At 45.6% G+C, this 17,897-nt stretch overlaps 1 protein-coding gene across 3 annotated transcripts in view; it reads left to right on the top strand.

Annotated features, from left to right (window-relative positions):
* Window positions 1-17,897, top strand: part of INTS1 (integrator complex subunit 1) — a 108,214-nt gene that overhangs the window by 66,390 nt on the left and 23,927 nt on the right. For all 3 annotated transcript variants that reach the window (XM_056536856.1, XM_056536857.1, XM_056536858.1), the window contains exons 29-36: window positions 1,271-1,417; window positions 1,586-1,684; window positions 2,767-2,888; window positions 5,032-5,286; window positions 6,444-6,603; window positions 7,539-7,679; window positions 11,997-12,177; window positions 17,711-17,834. In XM_056536856.1, coding sequence (XP_056392831.1) covers window positions 1,271-1,417; window positions 1,586-1,684; window positions 2,767-2,888; window positions 5,032-5,286; window positions 6,444-6,603; window positions 7,539-7,679; window positions 11,997-12,177; window positions 17,711-17,834 — 1,229 coding nt within the window. The remainder of the gene's footprint in view (window positions 1-1,270; window positions 1,418-1,585; window positions 1,685-2,766; window positions 2,889-5,031; window positions 5,287-6,443; window positions 6,604-7,538; window positions 7,680-11,996; window positions 12,178-17,710; window positions 17,835-17,897) is intronic.

Here is a 17,897-nt window from a genome sequence, read left to right as displayed (position 1 = left end):
TGGATGCAGAGGTAAGCCCTCTGGCTACCTCCACAGGAGATCGCCTCCCTCCCCGCGATCATGCTGCAGGGGGGCCATCCACCCCACTAGACCACCAGGGATGGTTAAAAGATCAGATTCAGACACCGCTGGCAACTTTGACAGCAGTGATCTAAAGAGTTAATAGGCGGCCGCGATCGCCGCATGCTGGGCCATTAGCGGCGGCCCGCCTAGTGAAATCAGCTGGGGGCTGCCGAGTATGGAGCAGACAGGAGTCAGGAGCCCGCTCCATACACCCTGAGCGCTGGTGTGAGGTGCAGACTTGCGTCCCATGCAAGTCTGCATCCGCTCGCGCACCTCACACCGGCATTATGAAAAAAAAAGGGAGGGGGGTGGGGGGAAGTGGGCCCTGCTTGCCTGATACAGGGCTAAAGCTATGAAAAATTCATCTGACCGGCGCCCGGAATCTCAAGTCCCGGGATTCGGGCGATAGGATTTCCACATCCCTGCCTTATCATTCGGATAGGGGCTAAGTTTTAGATTGCGGGGGTCCGAGCGCTAGGGCCCCTGTGATCTCCTGTATGGAGCCCCAGCTCTCCTTCACTTCTTTAAGTATATAAGTTTTCTTCCATGATACTTCTCCTTTAAATGGGCACTGTCATTAAAATTAATTGTTGCAATTGCAACTCCTTTTGGTAAATAAAAAATCTTTCTAATATACTTTGTTTAAAAAAAAAAAGTTTTCTATGTTTTGTGTATAAAAAAAAGCTGCCACTATGTGTCTCCCTACTTGTCCAGAGAACATTTTTCCCCATCTCTTGCACAGACTTCGGACTCCTGCTGGCCTGCCAGAAGTCCAAAATCAGGAAATGCAGTCTTGAGTGTTGAGGGTGTGTGTGCAGCTTTAGCCAATTATAGCTCATCTCACACTGAACTGCTCTGGGCTGTATGTAGCAGAGTGAGGGAGGAAGTTCTCCCCTGTATGGCTTCAGATGATGTCATGCCTGCTGGGGAACGCCCCTTCCCAGTCTGTGAATCTGAGCAGAAAATACAGAGAAATATCAAGGTAGAAAATGAAAAAAAATAATAAAAATAAAGGCAGGGGGTGGTTTATCATGATGGGGCAGTGATTTGGGAGGATTATAAAATTTAACAAGATCATGAGAGATACTCTAAGCACTACTTGAACAGCATCATACTGGGTTAGAGACAAGCCCCATTGACAAGGTGAGTGATAACACCTGACATCACTATATTTACATTTAATTTTTACTTTGTGATTGCTTTTTAGCATTGCAAGATTTGGAGCCACAGCAGTTGCTGCTTTTCGTCCAGTCTTTTGGGATCCCAGTGTCCAGTATGAGCAAACTCCTGCAATACCTGGACCAGGCTGTATCCCATGAACCTCAGGCACTGGAACAAAACATCATGGATAAGAGTGAGTACTTCAGTCTGTACTGCTTGGTGTTATTAGTTGGTGTTCTTTGTATTTTGGCACAGGTTATATTTTTTTGTACTAAACAAGATACATTTCCAAATGTAAAGCAGAATACAAAAAGAAAATTTGAAAAACTATCCCTTTTTTAATGATTTTTTCTTTCTCTAGATTACATGGCTCATCTGGTGGAGGTTCAACATGAGAGAGGGGCAACTGGGGGCCAAACTTTTCACAGTCTTCTGACTGCTTCAATACCACCTAGAAGAGGTGGGTAAAATCTACCAGCTTCATCATACCATGGTTTTATATGATCAAAACATGTATTGGCATAGAGCGGACCGAATGTCGTCTAATGAAGCCTATTGAGCAGTATACATCTAAGTACCTCTTCAATGGTATTCCAATGTATACCTGCAGCAGAGTGCATTTGTTATGTAAGCACCATTGTGCCATTTCTCTGTTATTCCTCCTGCAAATGTTTTTGTTGACAATAGGATAATACTGATTTAATTATGTGCACAGCTTGCACAGCAGCTGTCAAATTATTTGTACATTTCCAGGAAGAATAAAAGAGGAACATTGTTATGTGGTATATGGAGACATGTCAGGATGGCTGATGTGTGCACTATAAGTGTTTCAGTTACTCTAATATATAATCACTTTTTTTCATGTCAACTGGCTCCAGAAAGTTAAACAGATTTGTAAATTACTTCTATTAAAAAATCTTAATCCTTCCAGTACTTATCAACTGCTGAAGTTGAGTCGTTCGTTTCTGTCTGACCACAGTGCTCTTTGCTGACACCTCTGTCTGTCTCAGGAACTGTCTAGAGCAGGAGCAAAGCCCCATAGCAAACCTCTCCTGCTCTGGACAGTTCCTGACAAGGACAGAGAGCACTGTGGTCAGACAGAAAATAACAACTCAACTTTAGCAGCTGATAAGTACTGGAAGGATTAAGATTTTTTTATATGAGTAATTTTCAAATCTGTTTAACTTTCTTGCACAAGTTGATTTGAAAAACATTGTTTTTCACTGGAGTACTTTAGGGTACGTTCACACATACAGGATCCTGCACAGATTTGATGCGCAGGATGTGTAACTGCTGATTAGAAGCTGTGCTCAGTCATTTAGTTTACATTGAAATCTGCAGCAGTAAATCCTGCGCATCAAGTCTGCGTACGTGTGAACTTACCCTTAATTTATAGCAGCATAAAAATAAATTCTGTGGATGTCAAAATGTTATCAAACACTATCCAGACATTGACGTTTGTGTTTGGCTGCACCTCACTGTTTGTACTGACTGTAAAAAGAGAGTGCGTGTAACTTGTCTTTTTTTCTCTTGATGCATCAGATGCAGACGTAGTAAAACGAAAACCTAGCACTGAAGTACCCCAAGGACAGGTGCGGCCTAGAGGTCTCACTCAGATCCCGGTGCTGGGACCAGAAGATGACTTAGCTGGAATGTTTCTGCAGGTAAATGATACAGAACTGCTTACATGTCTTTACACCTAGGTGAGAGAGGGCAGAACTCAGGACAATATTGTACAGTGGTCTCTCAACATACGATGGTAATCCGTTCTAAAATGAACCATCGTTTGTTGAAACCATCGTATGTTGAGGGATCCGTGCAATGTTAAATATAGGATGTTATACTCACCTGTCCCCGCTGCTCTGGACCGTCACCGCTGCCCTGTATGTCGCCGTCCATCGCTGTCACCGCATCCCCATGGTGTCCCCGTTGCTCCAGACAGTCTCCGCTGCTCGGGATCGTCGTTCCTTATCGCCGTCATCACGTCGCTATGCACGCCGCTCCTATTGGATGATGGGAAGGCGTGCGTGGTGACGTGATGACTATGATGGAGAGTGACGGTGATGCAGGGGATCCTGAAGAGGACGGTCTGGAGCGCCGGGGACATGTAAGTGATCGTCACCAGACCACACTGGCCACCTTACTTCTTTAAAAAAAAATCCTTCCAGTACTTATCAGCTGCTGTATATTACAGAGGAAGTTCTTTTCTTTTTAAAGGGATACTCAGCTGCCCCGGCGTTCGGAACATTCTTTTTCCGAACGCTGGGTGCGGGAGGCGGGGGTTGTGACATCACGGCCACGTCACCTCGTGACGCCACACCCCTCAATGCAAATCTATGGGAGGGGGCGTGACTTCATGAGGGGGTGTGGCCGTGGCGACTCCCGCACGCAGTGTTCTAAATGAACGTCGGGTGCTGCACATAGATTGTGGTGGTCCCAGCTGCGGGACTCCCGTGATCAGACATTTTATTTCTTTAAAGGGGTTCTCTGCTGCTCGGCGTTTGGATCAAAGCCGCGTCGGGAGCTTGTGATGTCATAGCCCCGCCCCCTCAATGCAAGTCTTTGGGGGCAGGGCTATGACGTCACAAGCTCCCGGCCCGGGCTCTAAGTGTTCAGAACATTTAAATTTATTTTCTGTCTGACTACAGTGCTCTCTGCTGACACCACTGCTTGTACTCTAGAGAGTTCCTGACATGGACAGGGGTGTCAGCAGAGAGCATTGTTTTCAGACATTCAGAAAGAAATACAACTTCCTCTGTAGTATACAGCAGCAGATAAGTACTGGAAGGATAAAAATTTTTAAATAGAGGTAATTTTCAAATTTGTTTAACTTTCTGGCACCAGTTGATTTAAAAAAAAATAATAATAAATAGAAAATGGTTTACCACTGGAGTACCCCTTTAACCCCTTAAGGACTGAGCCCTTTTTCACCTTAAGGACTGAGCCCTTTTTCGCAATTCTGACCACCGTCACTTTAAGCATTAATAACTCTAAAATGCTTTTACCAATTATTCTGATTCTGAGATTGTTTTTTCGTGACATATTCTACTTTATTTTGGTGGTAAATTTTCGTTGTTACTTGCATCCTTTCTTGGTGAAAAATCCCAAAATTTGGCTGTCTGGGCATGCTGGGAGTTGCAGTTTGGCAACCACTAGGAAGGGCAGCAGTAAATATCGCTTACTGCCCCCTTCCTTTAAGCGCCCCCCCCCCCCACCGGCGCCGCTGATCTCTGCTGTCTCTAGCGATGGTCTGCGGTCCCCACGGCATCTTCTGCACAGGTACAGGCCGCCACCTTCTCCCCCCGTTCTGCCAGACATCCATGGGTGGGCAGAACGGGGGGTTTCCATGGCAACCCCCTGTCATGCACTACCTACTATTGGTCAGAACTCAGTTCTGACTAATGGCAGGGGATTGGAGGAGATCGCGGCACTGACAGCACCTATCCCTCAGGATTATCGGGGCTGTCACTGACATCTCTATTTTCCGGGTGATCAAGTCACCAGAGACCCGATCAGCCCGGAATAGGAGAAAATCGCATGTCTGAATTGACATGCGATTTTCTCCGATCGCCGACATGGGGGGCTCTCAGGACCCCTCTAGGCGATGGCGAATGATTTCAGCAGACATCCCGGTCCGGTCCCCAACCGGCTAGCGGTGGGGACCGGAATTTCCACAGGCGTATCCATACGCCCTCAGTCCTTAAGGACTTTAAAACGGGGGCGTATGGATACGCCCGCCGTCCTTAACACGTTATGGGCCATATAGTTATCAGCAGAGTTTGCATTATCCATTTTCTTCTTTTTCAGCTTTTCCCCCTCAATCCAGACCCCAGGTGGCAGAACTCCAATCCAAGACCCATATCCCTAGCCCTTCAGCATGCACTGGGTCAGGAGCTGGCTCGTATCCGGCAGGGGAACACCCAGCTGACCGGCATTGCTGTGCGTCTGCTGCAGGCTGTGGCCGCCCTGCTCAGCTCCCCTCACAGTGGTGCACTGGTGTTGGCCATGAACAGAAATCATTTTATTTCTTGTCCTCTTATGAGGCAACTCTATCAGTATCAGGTGAGCAGTTATATGCACTCTTTATTATGGATACTATGTATCCAGGCTCCATCATGTGTAGTGTGGCTGCATTTTACATAGTTCAACCAAAGTGTAATAATTATTGGTACACATAAGGCAGTGTATCACAACCAGGGTGCCTTCAGCTGTTGCCAGACTACAACTCCCAGCATGCCCGGACAGCCAAAGACTGTCCAAGCATGCTGGGAGTTGTAGTTTTGCAACAGATCAAGGCACCCTGGTTGGGAAACACTGACATAAGGTGTAAGCTGGGTAAATTCAAACTGTATTACATGTCATAGTGGGGTCAGAAGCTTTGATCAGTAGGCTCTAGTTGCTGAGTCCTCCATTAATTACGAAAGAGAAGAAGCAGCACCCTTGTTTCTGATTGGCTCAGCTTTTCTCATGTACACACTTAGTTTAATGTCGGGCAGGGATAGAGTTCAGCCCTGATCTCGCCCACTCCCTCTGTCCCTGCCTACTTGCATACCCGCCCTAGGCAGAGAGTCCACAACCACAGTGCCGGTCCCTTCCTAAATAAGTGAAGGACAGCCTCAGGTCAAAACAATAAACTACAAAAACTGACAAAGGTCGGTAACAGCTGGAGGCACACAAAACTAACAGAAATAAACCTAAGCACACACACACTGAATGCTAAGTCAACGAGCTGAGTCAAAGCCAGGAAAGAAATAACAGAGAGCCAAAGAGTGGCCAAAAGCCAAGCCAAAAAGTCACTGAACCAGATCAGACAGTATAAGTACAGAGATAGCTAGTTGCAGTTACAAGAACTAATAAACAGCCATAGAAAAGGTAAAACTAATAACCAACGCAGAATTCAGCAGAGCTCAGGTTTAAATAGCCCCACCCGAGTTCCGATTGGCTAATCGCATTAACTATTCCTTAGCCAGGGAGAATAGCACAGAAAACAGTTCATACATAAAAACAACGTCTGAACAGGGCCTAAAATGGAAAAATACAAAAACGGACATTACACTTAGATTTTCTATGGATCAGTGCACCACTTGCTCAACTCTTTGAATAGGGTAAAGGCGCTGCATCACATAGGGACAGTCAAAGGTTTTCAGAACAAATGGTGTGTTAATAAAGTGGCCAAAATGTAAGATCTTGATAAAATAAATCTACAACTCTTCTTACAGCGTTGTGTACCCCAAGATACTGCCTTCTCGTCACTATTCTTCAAAGTGCTCATGCAGATGTTACAATGGCTGGACAGTCCTGGTGTGGAGGAGGGGCCCCTTAAAGCTCAGCTCAAGTCTTTTGCCACACACTATTCATCAAAGCATCGGATCAGTGATGGTACAATGCTCATTTTTTTTTATACTTTATGATCATTTTTTTTATTTGGAAAAAGCTGTTGTGTTTTGTTTCTTATAAGATACAGTCTTTAGTTATCTCTCATCTTTAATACGGAGTCCAAATTCTTAAAAATAAATTCTTTGAGCACTCCCTAGTCTTCCCCATACTAAGCCTCTTTGTCCTCAGTATATATGCTGCAATTTTTTGGTGATCTTTGTGTTTTATAATCACTGTCCTCATTGTAATGGAAATCTGCTCTTAAAAAGGTACTATGCTGGAAAGAAGTAATTTACAAATTTGTTTTACTTTCTTGAGCCAGCAGAGGACACCTCTCTTATGTCCATATTCCCTTAAAAGAGAGAATTAGTTTTATAGTCACGTTAAGTCCTATAATGTAAGGTCTACAGTGAGGTCTAAGCATTACATATATAATTATAATTGTGACCAAATGTTTTGAGACTGACACACCTTTTTGTTTTCACAAAGTTTGCTGCTTCAGTGTTTTAAGATCTTTTAGCCGGATGTTTCTAAGGTTAGTGAATTACATTTATAAGCATTTCATAAGGTTTTAGACTTTTATTGACAAATACATCAAGTTTATCCAAAGACTCTACATTTATAATGTTGTCGGTTCTTCTTTTTCAAGACTTCAGTTTCTGTTTTTGTTTGTCCATCTGCTTTTATTTTTAAAGATTTGTCAATAAAAGTGCAGAAACTTATGAAATGCTTATAATTATACTTCACTAACCATAGAAATAATTGACTAAAGGATACACTTGTAAACACAAAATTTGTGTCTGTCTCAAAACCTTTGGCCGCCACTGTACACAGTCCTGATTCACTATAACCATAATTGGTAAAAAAAAAAATTATAATAATTGCTGAATTGTTTCTTTCTTTTAACAAGTGCTGTGCTATTGATCTCTATTTGGCAGTGCGTGGTGGATTTTTGCATTTGGCAGAAGCGTTGGCATTTTGTCGGGAACCAGATGTTATCAATTCCACACTATGCGCTATCATTACTACACTGAAATCTGGAGATAAGTGCAATGTGGAACCTGAACTGATCGGCAAAGGTTAGACTGGTCCCTCTGGAGGTGTTTATTTTTTTTATTGTATTTTATATCTGATGTGGTGGCTCCTTACATATTTTTTCTTCCAAAGAAGCAGCCCGAAGCAAGACAAAGTATGATTATACAGCTCTGGACACTATATAACCATTTATCATCTGTATACAAACAGACCTAGCACATTATCCTGTGGAACAAAGCACAACATAATTGTGTACATTACATAACACAGGACACATTATTTAGTTATTTTCATCCTTAACCCCAACCAGTGCAATCCTAATGGTCAAGAAACATCTATTGTGATTTTTTATCAATTATGCTATAAGAGTGTGTGCCGTTTACTATGTTATCTATGCACTCTCTGGGGAAAATCAAACAGAGCAAACAGGAGATGAAATGGCACTGCACTTATGCCTCTTCATTGTGCTGATCAGCAAAAGTTGCCTCCTTTGTAACATGTTGATGGCATATTGTAGGAATATACCACCTGTGTATTTTCTTTTTAAAGAGCACCTGTCACCGAACTAAACGTTTAATATATTGTTCCTTATGTAAGTCTAAGACCCTTTGCTATTTATTTGCTGTTAAAATTCTCAACCTTTTATATGTTTTAATGTAAGTCGCAGGCTTCAGTGACATCACGTATCAACTTCTCAACATAATCAGACCACAGGTGTGCACATAATGGGTGGCTTCCCTATGTCTGTCTCGGGGCTCCGTCTCCTGAGTGCAGTAAACCATATATATGTAGAAACAGACATAGACTGGGAATTGCACTTAAAAAGTTCTTTATCTCCAAATTTATCCATATACAAATTAGCAGAGAGATGTACAGAACATAATCACCCGGTGCTCAATAGACTGCTCAGAGGTTATTCCACTCGGTGTCTTCAGAACCTTCCATCCCAGACTTGCTGCTTGCTGGACGGTGTGTTCCTGGCCATGTGGACGCTAATTTTGAGGGGGTGTGAAAACGCTCGCTGGCATTCTCAACATAGTTCCTGTGCACCCACCACCATACATTTATACAGGTACGTTCTCTCGCGAGAATTCATTTCTACATTCAAATTATAAAATAATTAAAACCAGGATTCTAATCGGACAGTATTCATAAGTAGACGTTAAAATTACAGCTTTCATTAATCCCCTTAGGTGCTAAAGAATTGAGACAGTGTATCCAAAAAACTTCTCTTTGATTTATTTCCTTCTTTATCTGTTCAGTATTCACGCCCTCTATGTCTTCTAGTATTAACCATTTTAGCTCACTTATCTGATGCCCATTCGTAACAAAATGTCTAGTTAGACTTGTCTCCCCAAATTTCTCTCTACTATAATCTTCGGATACACTATCTCCATTCTGTTTTCTTTTTAAACAACCTGATGGAACTTCTATGTTCATTTAGTCTAATTTTCATTGCACGAACCGTCTGTCCCACGTATGCCATTCCACATGGACATTTTAACATATAAATAACTTGTTTCGAATCACATGTATGGAAACCTTTTAATTTCATTTTATTCCCACGTGAAGGATGTATTACATTATCACCCCTAATTATACTGTTACAATTTTGGCATGACCTACAAGGGAACGTCCCCACTTTCTGAGTTCTTAAAAATGATTGTCTACTCTCCTTTCTCTCTGCTATATCTGCTCTAATCAAATGATTAGCTAAGTTTGAAGAAAAATTTATTCCAGCACACCCATTATCATCTCACGTTAAAAAATGGTTAAGATATGTGGACGATTGTTTTGTTATCTGGACAGGGACCCCAGAGGATTTAATGATATATATACAGTTTTTGAATAGCTGCCATCCGTTAATAGAGTTCACATGTGAATATAGCCCCAACCTTATACACTATCTAGATGTAGAGATACGTTGGGTTCGAGACCACCCTCTTTGCCAAGAAGAGTGACCGTAATAACTTGTTACATAAGAATAGTGGCCATGCTCCACAGGTATTTAGAGGGATACCTAAAGGTCAAATGATATGGGCCAAACGAATTTGTAGTACGGAAGAAGAATATGTTAAAAATAAAGAGATGTTAATTAAAAAGTTTGTACAAAGAGGGTACGAGGAAAAAGAATTAATTGAAACAGCAGCAGAGGTAGATCAAATTCCTAGGGAAGAATTAAGGAAGAAAAATAAGATGAAAAAAAATAAAGACAAAAATTTCACATATGTGTCAACATATGACGGTCATTCTAAAATGGTAAAGAAGGTGGTAAACAAATATTGGAATTTACTTAAAGCAGATGAAAAATATGGAAGTATGTTTAGACAAAAACCAAGATTTGTATATAGAAAAAATAGCTAATCATTTGATTAGAGCAGATATAGCAGAGAGAAAGGAGAGTAGACAATCATTTTTAAGAACTCAGAAAGTGGGGACGTTCCCTTGTAGGTCATGCCAAAATTGTAACAGTATAATTAGGGGTGATAATGTAATACATCCTTCACGTGGGAATAAAATAAAATCAAAAGGTTTCCATACATGTGATTCGAAACAAGTTATTTATATGTTAAAATGTCCATGTGGAATGGCATACGTGGGACAGACGGTTCGTGCAACGAAAATTAGACTAAATGAACATAGAAGTTCCATCAGGTTGTTTAAAAAGAAAAGAGAGAATGGAGATAGTGTATCCGAAGATTATAGTAGAGAGAAATTTGGGGAGACAAGTCTAGCTAGACATTTTGTTACGAATGGGCATCAGATAAGTGAGCTAAAATGGTTGATACTGGAAGAATGAGGGCATGAATACTGAACAGATAAAGAAGAAATTAAATCAAAGAGAAGTTTTTTGGATACACTGTCTTGATTCTTTAGCACCTAAGGGGATTAATGAAAGCTTTAATTTTAATGTCTACTTATGAATACTGTCCGATTAGAATCCTGGTTTTAATTATTTTATATTTTGTATGTAGAAATGAATTCTCGCGAGAGAACGTACCTGTATAAGTGTATGGTGGTGGGTGCACAGGAACTATGTTGAGAAAGGGAGGAGACTCCTGAAACGTCCAGCAGCTCGCATGCCAGCGAGCGTTTTCACCCCCCCCTCAGAATTAGCGTCCACATGGCCAGGAACACACCGTCCAGCAAGCAGCAAGTCTGGGATGGAAGGTTCTGAAGACACCGAGTGGAATAACCTCTGAGCAGTCTATTGAGCAGCGGGTGATTATGTTCTGTATATCTCTCTGCTAATTTGTATATGGATAAATTTGGAGATAAAGAACTTTTTAAGTGCAATTCCCAGTCTGTCTGTTTCTACATATATATGGTTCAGTGACATCACGCCTGCTGGGGAACGCTCACTTTCTCCTGCTGGGAGCTTATGCAATGTGAGCAAGGGGAAAGGTATGATAAAGAGCTCTTTAAAGCTTGGAAAAATTATTTAGGGGAAGGAGGGGTGTTAGGAGTAGTTAGGGAATATTATCTGAGTTAGTTTAGAAAATATGGTTTGGTGACAGGTACGCTTTAAAGAAGCACTCTTATAAAATGTGCAGCATAGGCTATTATTAGAGAATATTGTGTACGCCTTGCACTTATCTGTTTTAGATGATGTGGCAGACTTGGGTTTTCAGCCATATAGATTTTTGTGTCCATACTTAAAGGATTTCCTCATGCTGCCTACATGAAGCCCCTGGATTTGCAGAGAGGGGGGGGGGGTGTAGTGGAGTATCATCACTGCAGGTAACCTATCAAGAATGATCTGAAGGTGATGTCATCCTGTAGTTTAGTTCTCCTAGGACCGATTACTTCCTCAGGTCACCTAGGATTGATTACTTCCTCTTACACATTATACATTATTTATTTATTTTTTAATAATATGGTGCTGGGAAGTAATAACGCATACTTACCGAACTCTGGTCCGGCACAGCTTCTGTTAGCCTCAGTCTAGTCCCCTGATCTTCCTGCTTCCAACACAAGCACTCGTTGCAGGACCTGTTGGCTTGTAGTACACTGGATAACACCCTTTATACACTGATATTCTGTGGGGTCTGGCTGGTGATTGCATGACCCACATACAGTCATGAAATGCATGGATGCCGCTGTGCTGGAATGCAACAGATGGTGCCGTATGATTAGTGATAGTATGTGTGCATGATACGAGCTAAAAAAAAATCTGGTGTGCTTCTCCTAATTCCCCGAATCCCCCCCCCCCCCTTTTCCTAACCACCACCAGTTTTTTACATTTAAGCGTTAAGTGCAGAATCTACTCTTCCCAAAGGATGATTTCATTGTTCAGGAATGTGATTCTCTCCAGAGATATTTCCTATTAATTTTTTTCCCCATTTTATCATGGTTCTTAGTTCTCCAAGGATTGATTGAAGCAAAATCTCCCTATTTGGAAGAGTTTCTGACTGTCCTGATGTCTGTGACAGTAGAAACCACCTCCAGGTATACTGCCACAGGCCCTGTTGCTGTGGTAAGTTCTCTACTACTGCAGGAGCAGGAAGAGACACCAGGGAAGAAGGGAGCTGAAAGCTGCAGGTAGGTCTGCATAGGTAACTCTTTAACTATAAGTGTTTTTTTTTATTTCTAAATGACCAGACACTTTTTTAGCAATATTGTCCATGTGGTGGTCTAATAACCGTGAGGACACAGAGACCGTGGATATATCTTTCTGACACTAGGCATACGAAAAGAAAGACGGTCCCTCCTGGCAGGATATACCCTGAGCTAATCAGTTTTAGCTTAGTGTCAGTAGGAGACAGACACAGGTCCTGAGCTCTCCAGACCTGGTCTTCTTTTTTATTTTATAATGTAGGGCCTGTTGTAGGTTCTTTTCTCCTTTTTATTTCTTGTTTTTTAAGTGGGGGTACAGGAGCATGGCGCTACCCGTTTCCCCATATGCGGCTAAGGGGCACGGGGCATAGAGTGTGCACCGTTAACCCCTTCCCACCAACGGCCAGCATCTGGGGTTGCACCTTGGCTCCGGGTCCCCCTATCCTCCCTGCTCGTCCCGCTGTCTTAATCTGACATAACGCAGGTGACATATAGCTGGCTGAAGACATCTTAGGTGAGTATGTGCTGGACAATGGGGGAGTATCTCCCCCTCCTCTCTCCCCCTCCTTCTCTTTTCCTTACTTAGGGGGCCCCTTATACTGGGGCCCCAAGGGGATTTTTTATTCATTTTTATTATAGGGGCAGGGATCCCGGCTCCGGTCTTATATATGCAGTGTCGGGACTCCGAGGACTGCGGGGCAGCTCTCCTCCCCTCCCCTTTGCCATCCCTGACACTGCTTACTCACTTTCTTTCGGAGCACCAAATGCAGTGCCTGTCAGCTGGGCTGTGGTCGCGCGGTTGGCTCCACAGTTTACTTTTCATTTTCACCCGCTTCTCGGGCTAGTCGCTCGGCGGGCAGGAAATTAATTGAGGCAGCGGCCGGTTCCGTCACTTAACTCTGCCCACTCTTCTCATCGGGCACGCTAGAGGGGCTCCCGACCTCCTCCTGCTGCTGGCTAATGACCTTTTAGCGCATGCACCAGGGGTCACTGATTCTCCTACCAGCTCGGTGCATGCGTTTTGGGGGGGGGGGGGGGGGGGGTCAGTACTCCTACCTCTCCTCTTCCAATAGGGTCCAGCCCCCGGTCAGTGCAGCCTGCTTCTCCTTCCTGCTCTGCGGGCAACAACAGCTACCTGCCTCTTCATCTCTGGACCCAGGACAGCTACAGCCTGCTTCTCTGCTCCAGCTGCAGGACACAGGACCTGGGTGAGATTGCTCCAATTTATTTGCTGACTGCTTCCTTACTAGGACTTATGTCCGACCCCAGACTCGATCCTTCCCCCAGACAGGCGACCACAGCCTTAGTCACCTACTACGCTTGCGCGGGCTGCAAGACCAGAATGGCCAGTGGTTCCACTGAATCCACCTGTTCTGCCTTCTCCACCACGCGCACCATCTCCCCTGTGTCTGTATCTCAGGATGTCCCCCTGGAACGTACTGTGTCCGCCCCTCCCCCAGATGGGGATTCTTCCCTTTCTCAGTCGATCTCTGGCCTGGCTAGAGTCTCCATATCAGTGGCCTCTGCTTTGGAGTGGTCTTCCCTACTTACGACCCCCAGTCTCAGTCTCTCCTGACCCCCGCTTCCAGCGCTCTCGCAAGTGCTCTTCAGTGATATCGTCTGGCTCTTCTCCAGAGTCGCGTACTATGGATAGACATTCTTCCCGTAGATCTCGCTCCCCTTCCCTAGCTTGCCGGCAGCGCCCCCTCTCTAGGGGCTGCTCCCCCGGTGACCATCCCGGGTCCCTGACTCCTTGTTCTAGGTCTAACATGCCTCAGTCTAAGGCTACCACCACACGCTCCCACTTTCCAGGGGAAGTAGAAGATGACGGGTCGGAATCCACCTCTAATCATGAGGACCACTCTGCCATGTCTGATATGGTGGACGGCTTGGTGTCGGCCATCAGAGACACTTTTCATCTGGAGGACTCAAGAACTTTGGATCCTGATCCGGAAGTTTATTTTCGCCGCTCTCGACGTTGTCTCAAGGCTTTGAGTTCTCATGTTGGACGCGGCTTGGAAGCATCAGGACAAACGATTCCAGGGAACCAAGAAGATTCAAGCTCAGTTTTCCTTTCCTCCGGATCTGGTTTCCAAGTGGACGATGCCCCCTGCAGTTGATCCTCCAGTTTCTCATCTTTCCAAATCTACTACCCTGCCTCTGGCGGATGGGCATCCTTTAAGGATCCTGCGAACAAGAAGATCGAGAACTTGGTGAAATTTGCCTTTGAAGCGACAGGTTTGTCCTTGCTACCCACTTTCGCATCCACTTGGGTGGCCAAGGCAGTTTCGGTTTGGGCTTCTCAGCTACGGCAGGGCATCCTGTCAGGTGCACCTTGGGAGGACTCGGCGTATCTCGCTCGCCAACTGTCTCAGGCCGGAGACTTCCTCTGTTCAGCGGCCTTGGAGTCAGCCCGATGCACAGCTTTTGGCTCGGGTAATTTGGTTGTCATTCATCGCTTCATTTGGCTGAAGGCATGGGATGCAGATGCTGCTTCGAAGAAATCTCTAACAGAGTTGCCTTTCTCCAGTTCTTGGCTTTGGGAAACACCTAGATGAAATTATTTCCGAAGCTACTGGAGGTAAAAGTTCTCTGCTGCCGCAGAACAAATGTCGCCGCTCCGATCCCTGTTGGAAGGCAGCTTCCTTTAGGCCATTTCAGTCCTTTGCATCGGGTCGCCCTCCCAAACAGGCACGCTCCCAATCTGGGAAAGTCCCTTCTTTCAAGGCACGTCCTTCCTGGAAGTCAGACAACCAATCGGGCGGTTTTGTGGCCAAGTCTGGTAACCGTAAGCCTCCCTCCTCCTGAAGGGAGACCCCCACCCGTGTCCTCTTCTCGGGTGGGAGGGCGTCTGTCTTTTTTCGGGAGCACAGGTTCAGGACTCCTGGGCCCCGGACGTCGTATCCTATGGTTACCGGATAGAGTTCGCTTCACTTCCCAGGGATCATTTCTTCCGGTCCTGGCCGCCTCGTTCCCCTTCTTTGGCAGTGGCATTTCAGGTCACTTTAAGTACCTTCCTCTCTGTGTGATTGTACCAGTTCCTCCAGGTGAGCGTTTTTCGTGGTTATACTCGAATCTCTTTGTCATCCCCAAAAAAGAGGGCTCTGTTCTTCCCATTCTGGACCTCAAGCTACGTTGCGGTAACGTCATTTTCGCATGGAGTCCCTCTGCTCCGTGGTGGCTTCCATGGATCAGGGGAGTTACTTTCTTCTGTGGATATCTGGGGATGCCTATCTGCACATCCCTATTTTCCCTGCCCATCAGCGTTTCCTCCACTTCGCTGTCCCTGTCGGTCACTTATAGTTTGTGGCTCTTCATTTTGGCCTAGCTACGGCCCCCGGTGTTTTCACCAAAGGCATGCCGAGAGTGATAGCCATCCTTCGGAACCGATGTGAGTCTCCAGGGTTGTGGAGGTGTGTTTCAGGACCGGACGGTCCAGGGTTGCTGGTCTCCTTGGGGAGGCTCACCTTCCCATCAATCTTCTGGAGCTCCGTGCCCTCTTTCTTTTCCTCTTCCACTGGGAGATTCTCCTTCAGGGTTGTCCGGTTCGTGACCAATCGGACAACGCCACGGCTGAGGCATATATCAATCGCCAGGGTGGCACGCGCAGTTGCTCGGCTATGGAGGAGGTCTCCAAGATTCAGCTCTGGGCCGAGACTCAAGTTCCCGCCCTCTCCGCGATCCACATTCCGGGTGTGGAGATTTGGGAAGCGGATTTTCTCAGCCGCTCCTTTGCGGATCCAGGGGAGTGGTCTCTCCATCCGGAGGCGTTCGTGCAGATCTGCAATCTTTGGGCGTCCCCGGATGTGGATCTCTCTACGTCTTGCCACAACAGACAAGTTCCTTGCTTTGTCGCGAGACCCTCTGGTTCTGGCGGTGGATGAACTTGTCATCCCGTGGTCATCCTTCTGTCTTCCTTTCCTCCTTCCGCCTCTCCCTCCCCTGCCCAGGGTTCTGAGGAAACTCAAGGCGGAGGACATTCCCGCCATTCTGGTGGCTCCAACTGGCCAAGGCATGTGTGGTACGCTGACTTAATTCGGCTGGTCACTGACGCTCCACTGCGTCTTCCAGTTCGCCCCGTTCTGCTCTCCCAGGGTCCTCTCTGCCACCACAGTTTACTGTTGCTGCATTTGACGGCATGGCGGTATGATTTACCACCACACTTGGCGGGCTTTTCCGGTGGTGTGAGGCTCAGTCCATCTCCCCGGTCGTTTTTTCCTTTCCGCACCTTCTTGCTTTTTTGCAATCCAGTCTGTATCAGGACTTGGCACTCGGCTCTCTTAAAGGTCAAGTGTCAGCCCTTTCTATTCTGTTTCAGAGGCCGTTGGCTTCCAATTCTCACGTCTGCGCCTTCCTGCAGGACGTTGCCCATGCCGCGCCATTATTCAAGTCTCCCACTCCTCCTTGGGATCTCAATCTGGTGCTTAGCGCTTTGAAGTAGGCTCCGTTCGAACCTCTCTGGGACGCCTCTCTTCGTATCCTTTCGTGTAAGGTTGCCTTCCTCATCGCGATAACCTCCATTAGGAGGGTCTCCGAGCTGGCGGCTCTCTTGTCGCTCTCCCTTCTTGGTCCTTCATTAGGACAAGGTGGCTTTTCAGGCACCTCCCTCCTTTTTGCCCAAGGTGGTTTCCCCCTTTCACATGAACGAGGAGATTCTTCCTTCATTTTGTCCAGCTCCATCCAACGCTAAGGAGGGTTCTCTACATAGTCTGGACGTTGTTCGAGCTGTCCAGATCTATCTTTCCGTCACCATCTCCTTTTGGCAGGACGACTCCTTCTTTGTGATTCCGGAGGGTGGTCGCAAGGGTCTTCCGGCTTCCAAGGTGACCATTTTGCGGTGGATCCGTTCTGCCATCTCTAAATCGTACCATCGTAAAGGGAAAGTCCCACCTTTTCGGGTGACTGCGCATTCCACACGTTCCGTTGGGGCTTCTTAGGCGCTCCACAGTAGGGCTTCGGCCTTGCAAGTCTGTAAGGCGGCCACCTGGTCATCCTTGTACACTTTCACTAAATTCTACCAGGTGTACATGTTTGCGGCAGCTGAAGCTTGTTTGGGTTGCAAAGTGTTGCAGGCGAGTTTGGCATTTTTCCCACCCTGGGGACTGTTTTGGTACTACCCACGGTCTCTGTATCCCCCAATGGAGCTGACCGAGAAAAGTAGATTTTGTTTATGCTTACCGTAAAATCTCTTTCTCTGAGGATCCATTGGGGGACACAGCACCCACCCATTGTGTTTGTTGCTATGGTTCGGTTTTCTGTCCGAGGGGTAGTTTTCGGTTCCTTTTTTGTCTGGTTCCCTCGGACACCTCCTGGGTTCTTTCTCTGTCAGTCCTCTCCTACTGCTTTTGGACTAAACTGATTAGCTCAGGGTCAGTAGGCAGTGACTTTCTTTTTGAATGCCTAGTGTCAGCAAGATATACCCACGGTCTCTTGTGTCCCCACGGTCTCTGTGTCTCCCAATGGATCCTCCAAGAAAGAGATTTTACGATAAGCATAAAAAAAATCTGCTTTTTTTCAGCTCTGAAGCTTCTCGTGCCAAACCCTCTTCTGGTCTTCTCATTGACTGGCTGGATCTTCTGGATCCTGAAGTTATCAGCAGTTGTCCTGACCTGCAACAGCGCCTCCTATTTTCATGGAACAAGGCATGTAGACTGTCATCATCATCATCATCTGGTTTGACAGCACAGTGCGGGGTTACTATATTT

This window comes from Hyla sarda, chromosome 8, assembly GCF_029499605.1.
Source record: "Hyla sarda isolate aHylSar1 chromosome 8, aHylSar1.hap1, whole genome shotgun sequence".
Taxonomy (NCBI): Eukaryota; Metazoa; Chordata; class Amphibia; order Anura; family Hylidae; genus Hyla; species Hyla sarda.
This window is presented reverse-complemented; position numbering and strand designations above follow the sequence as displayed.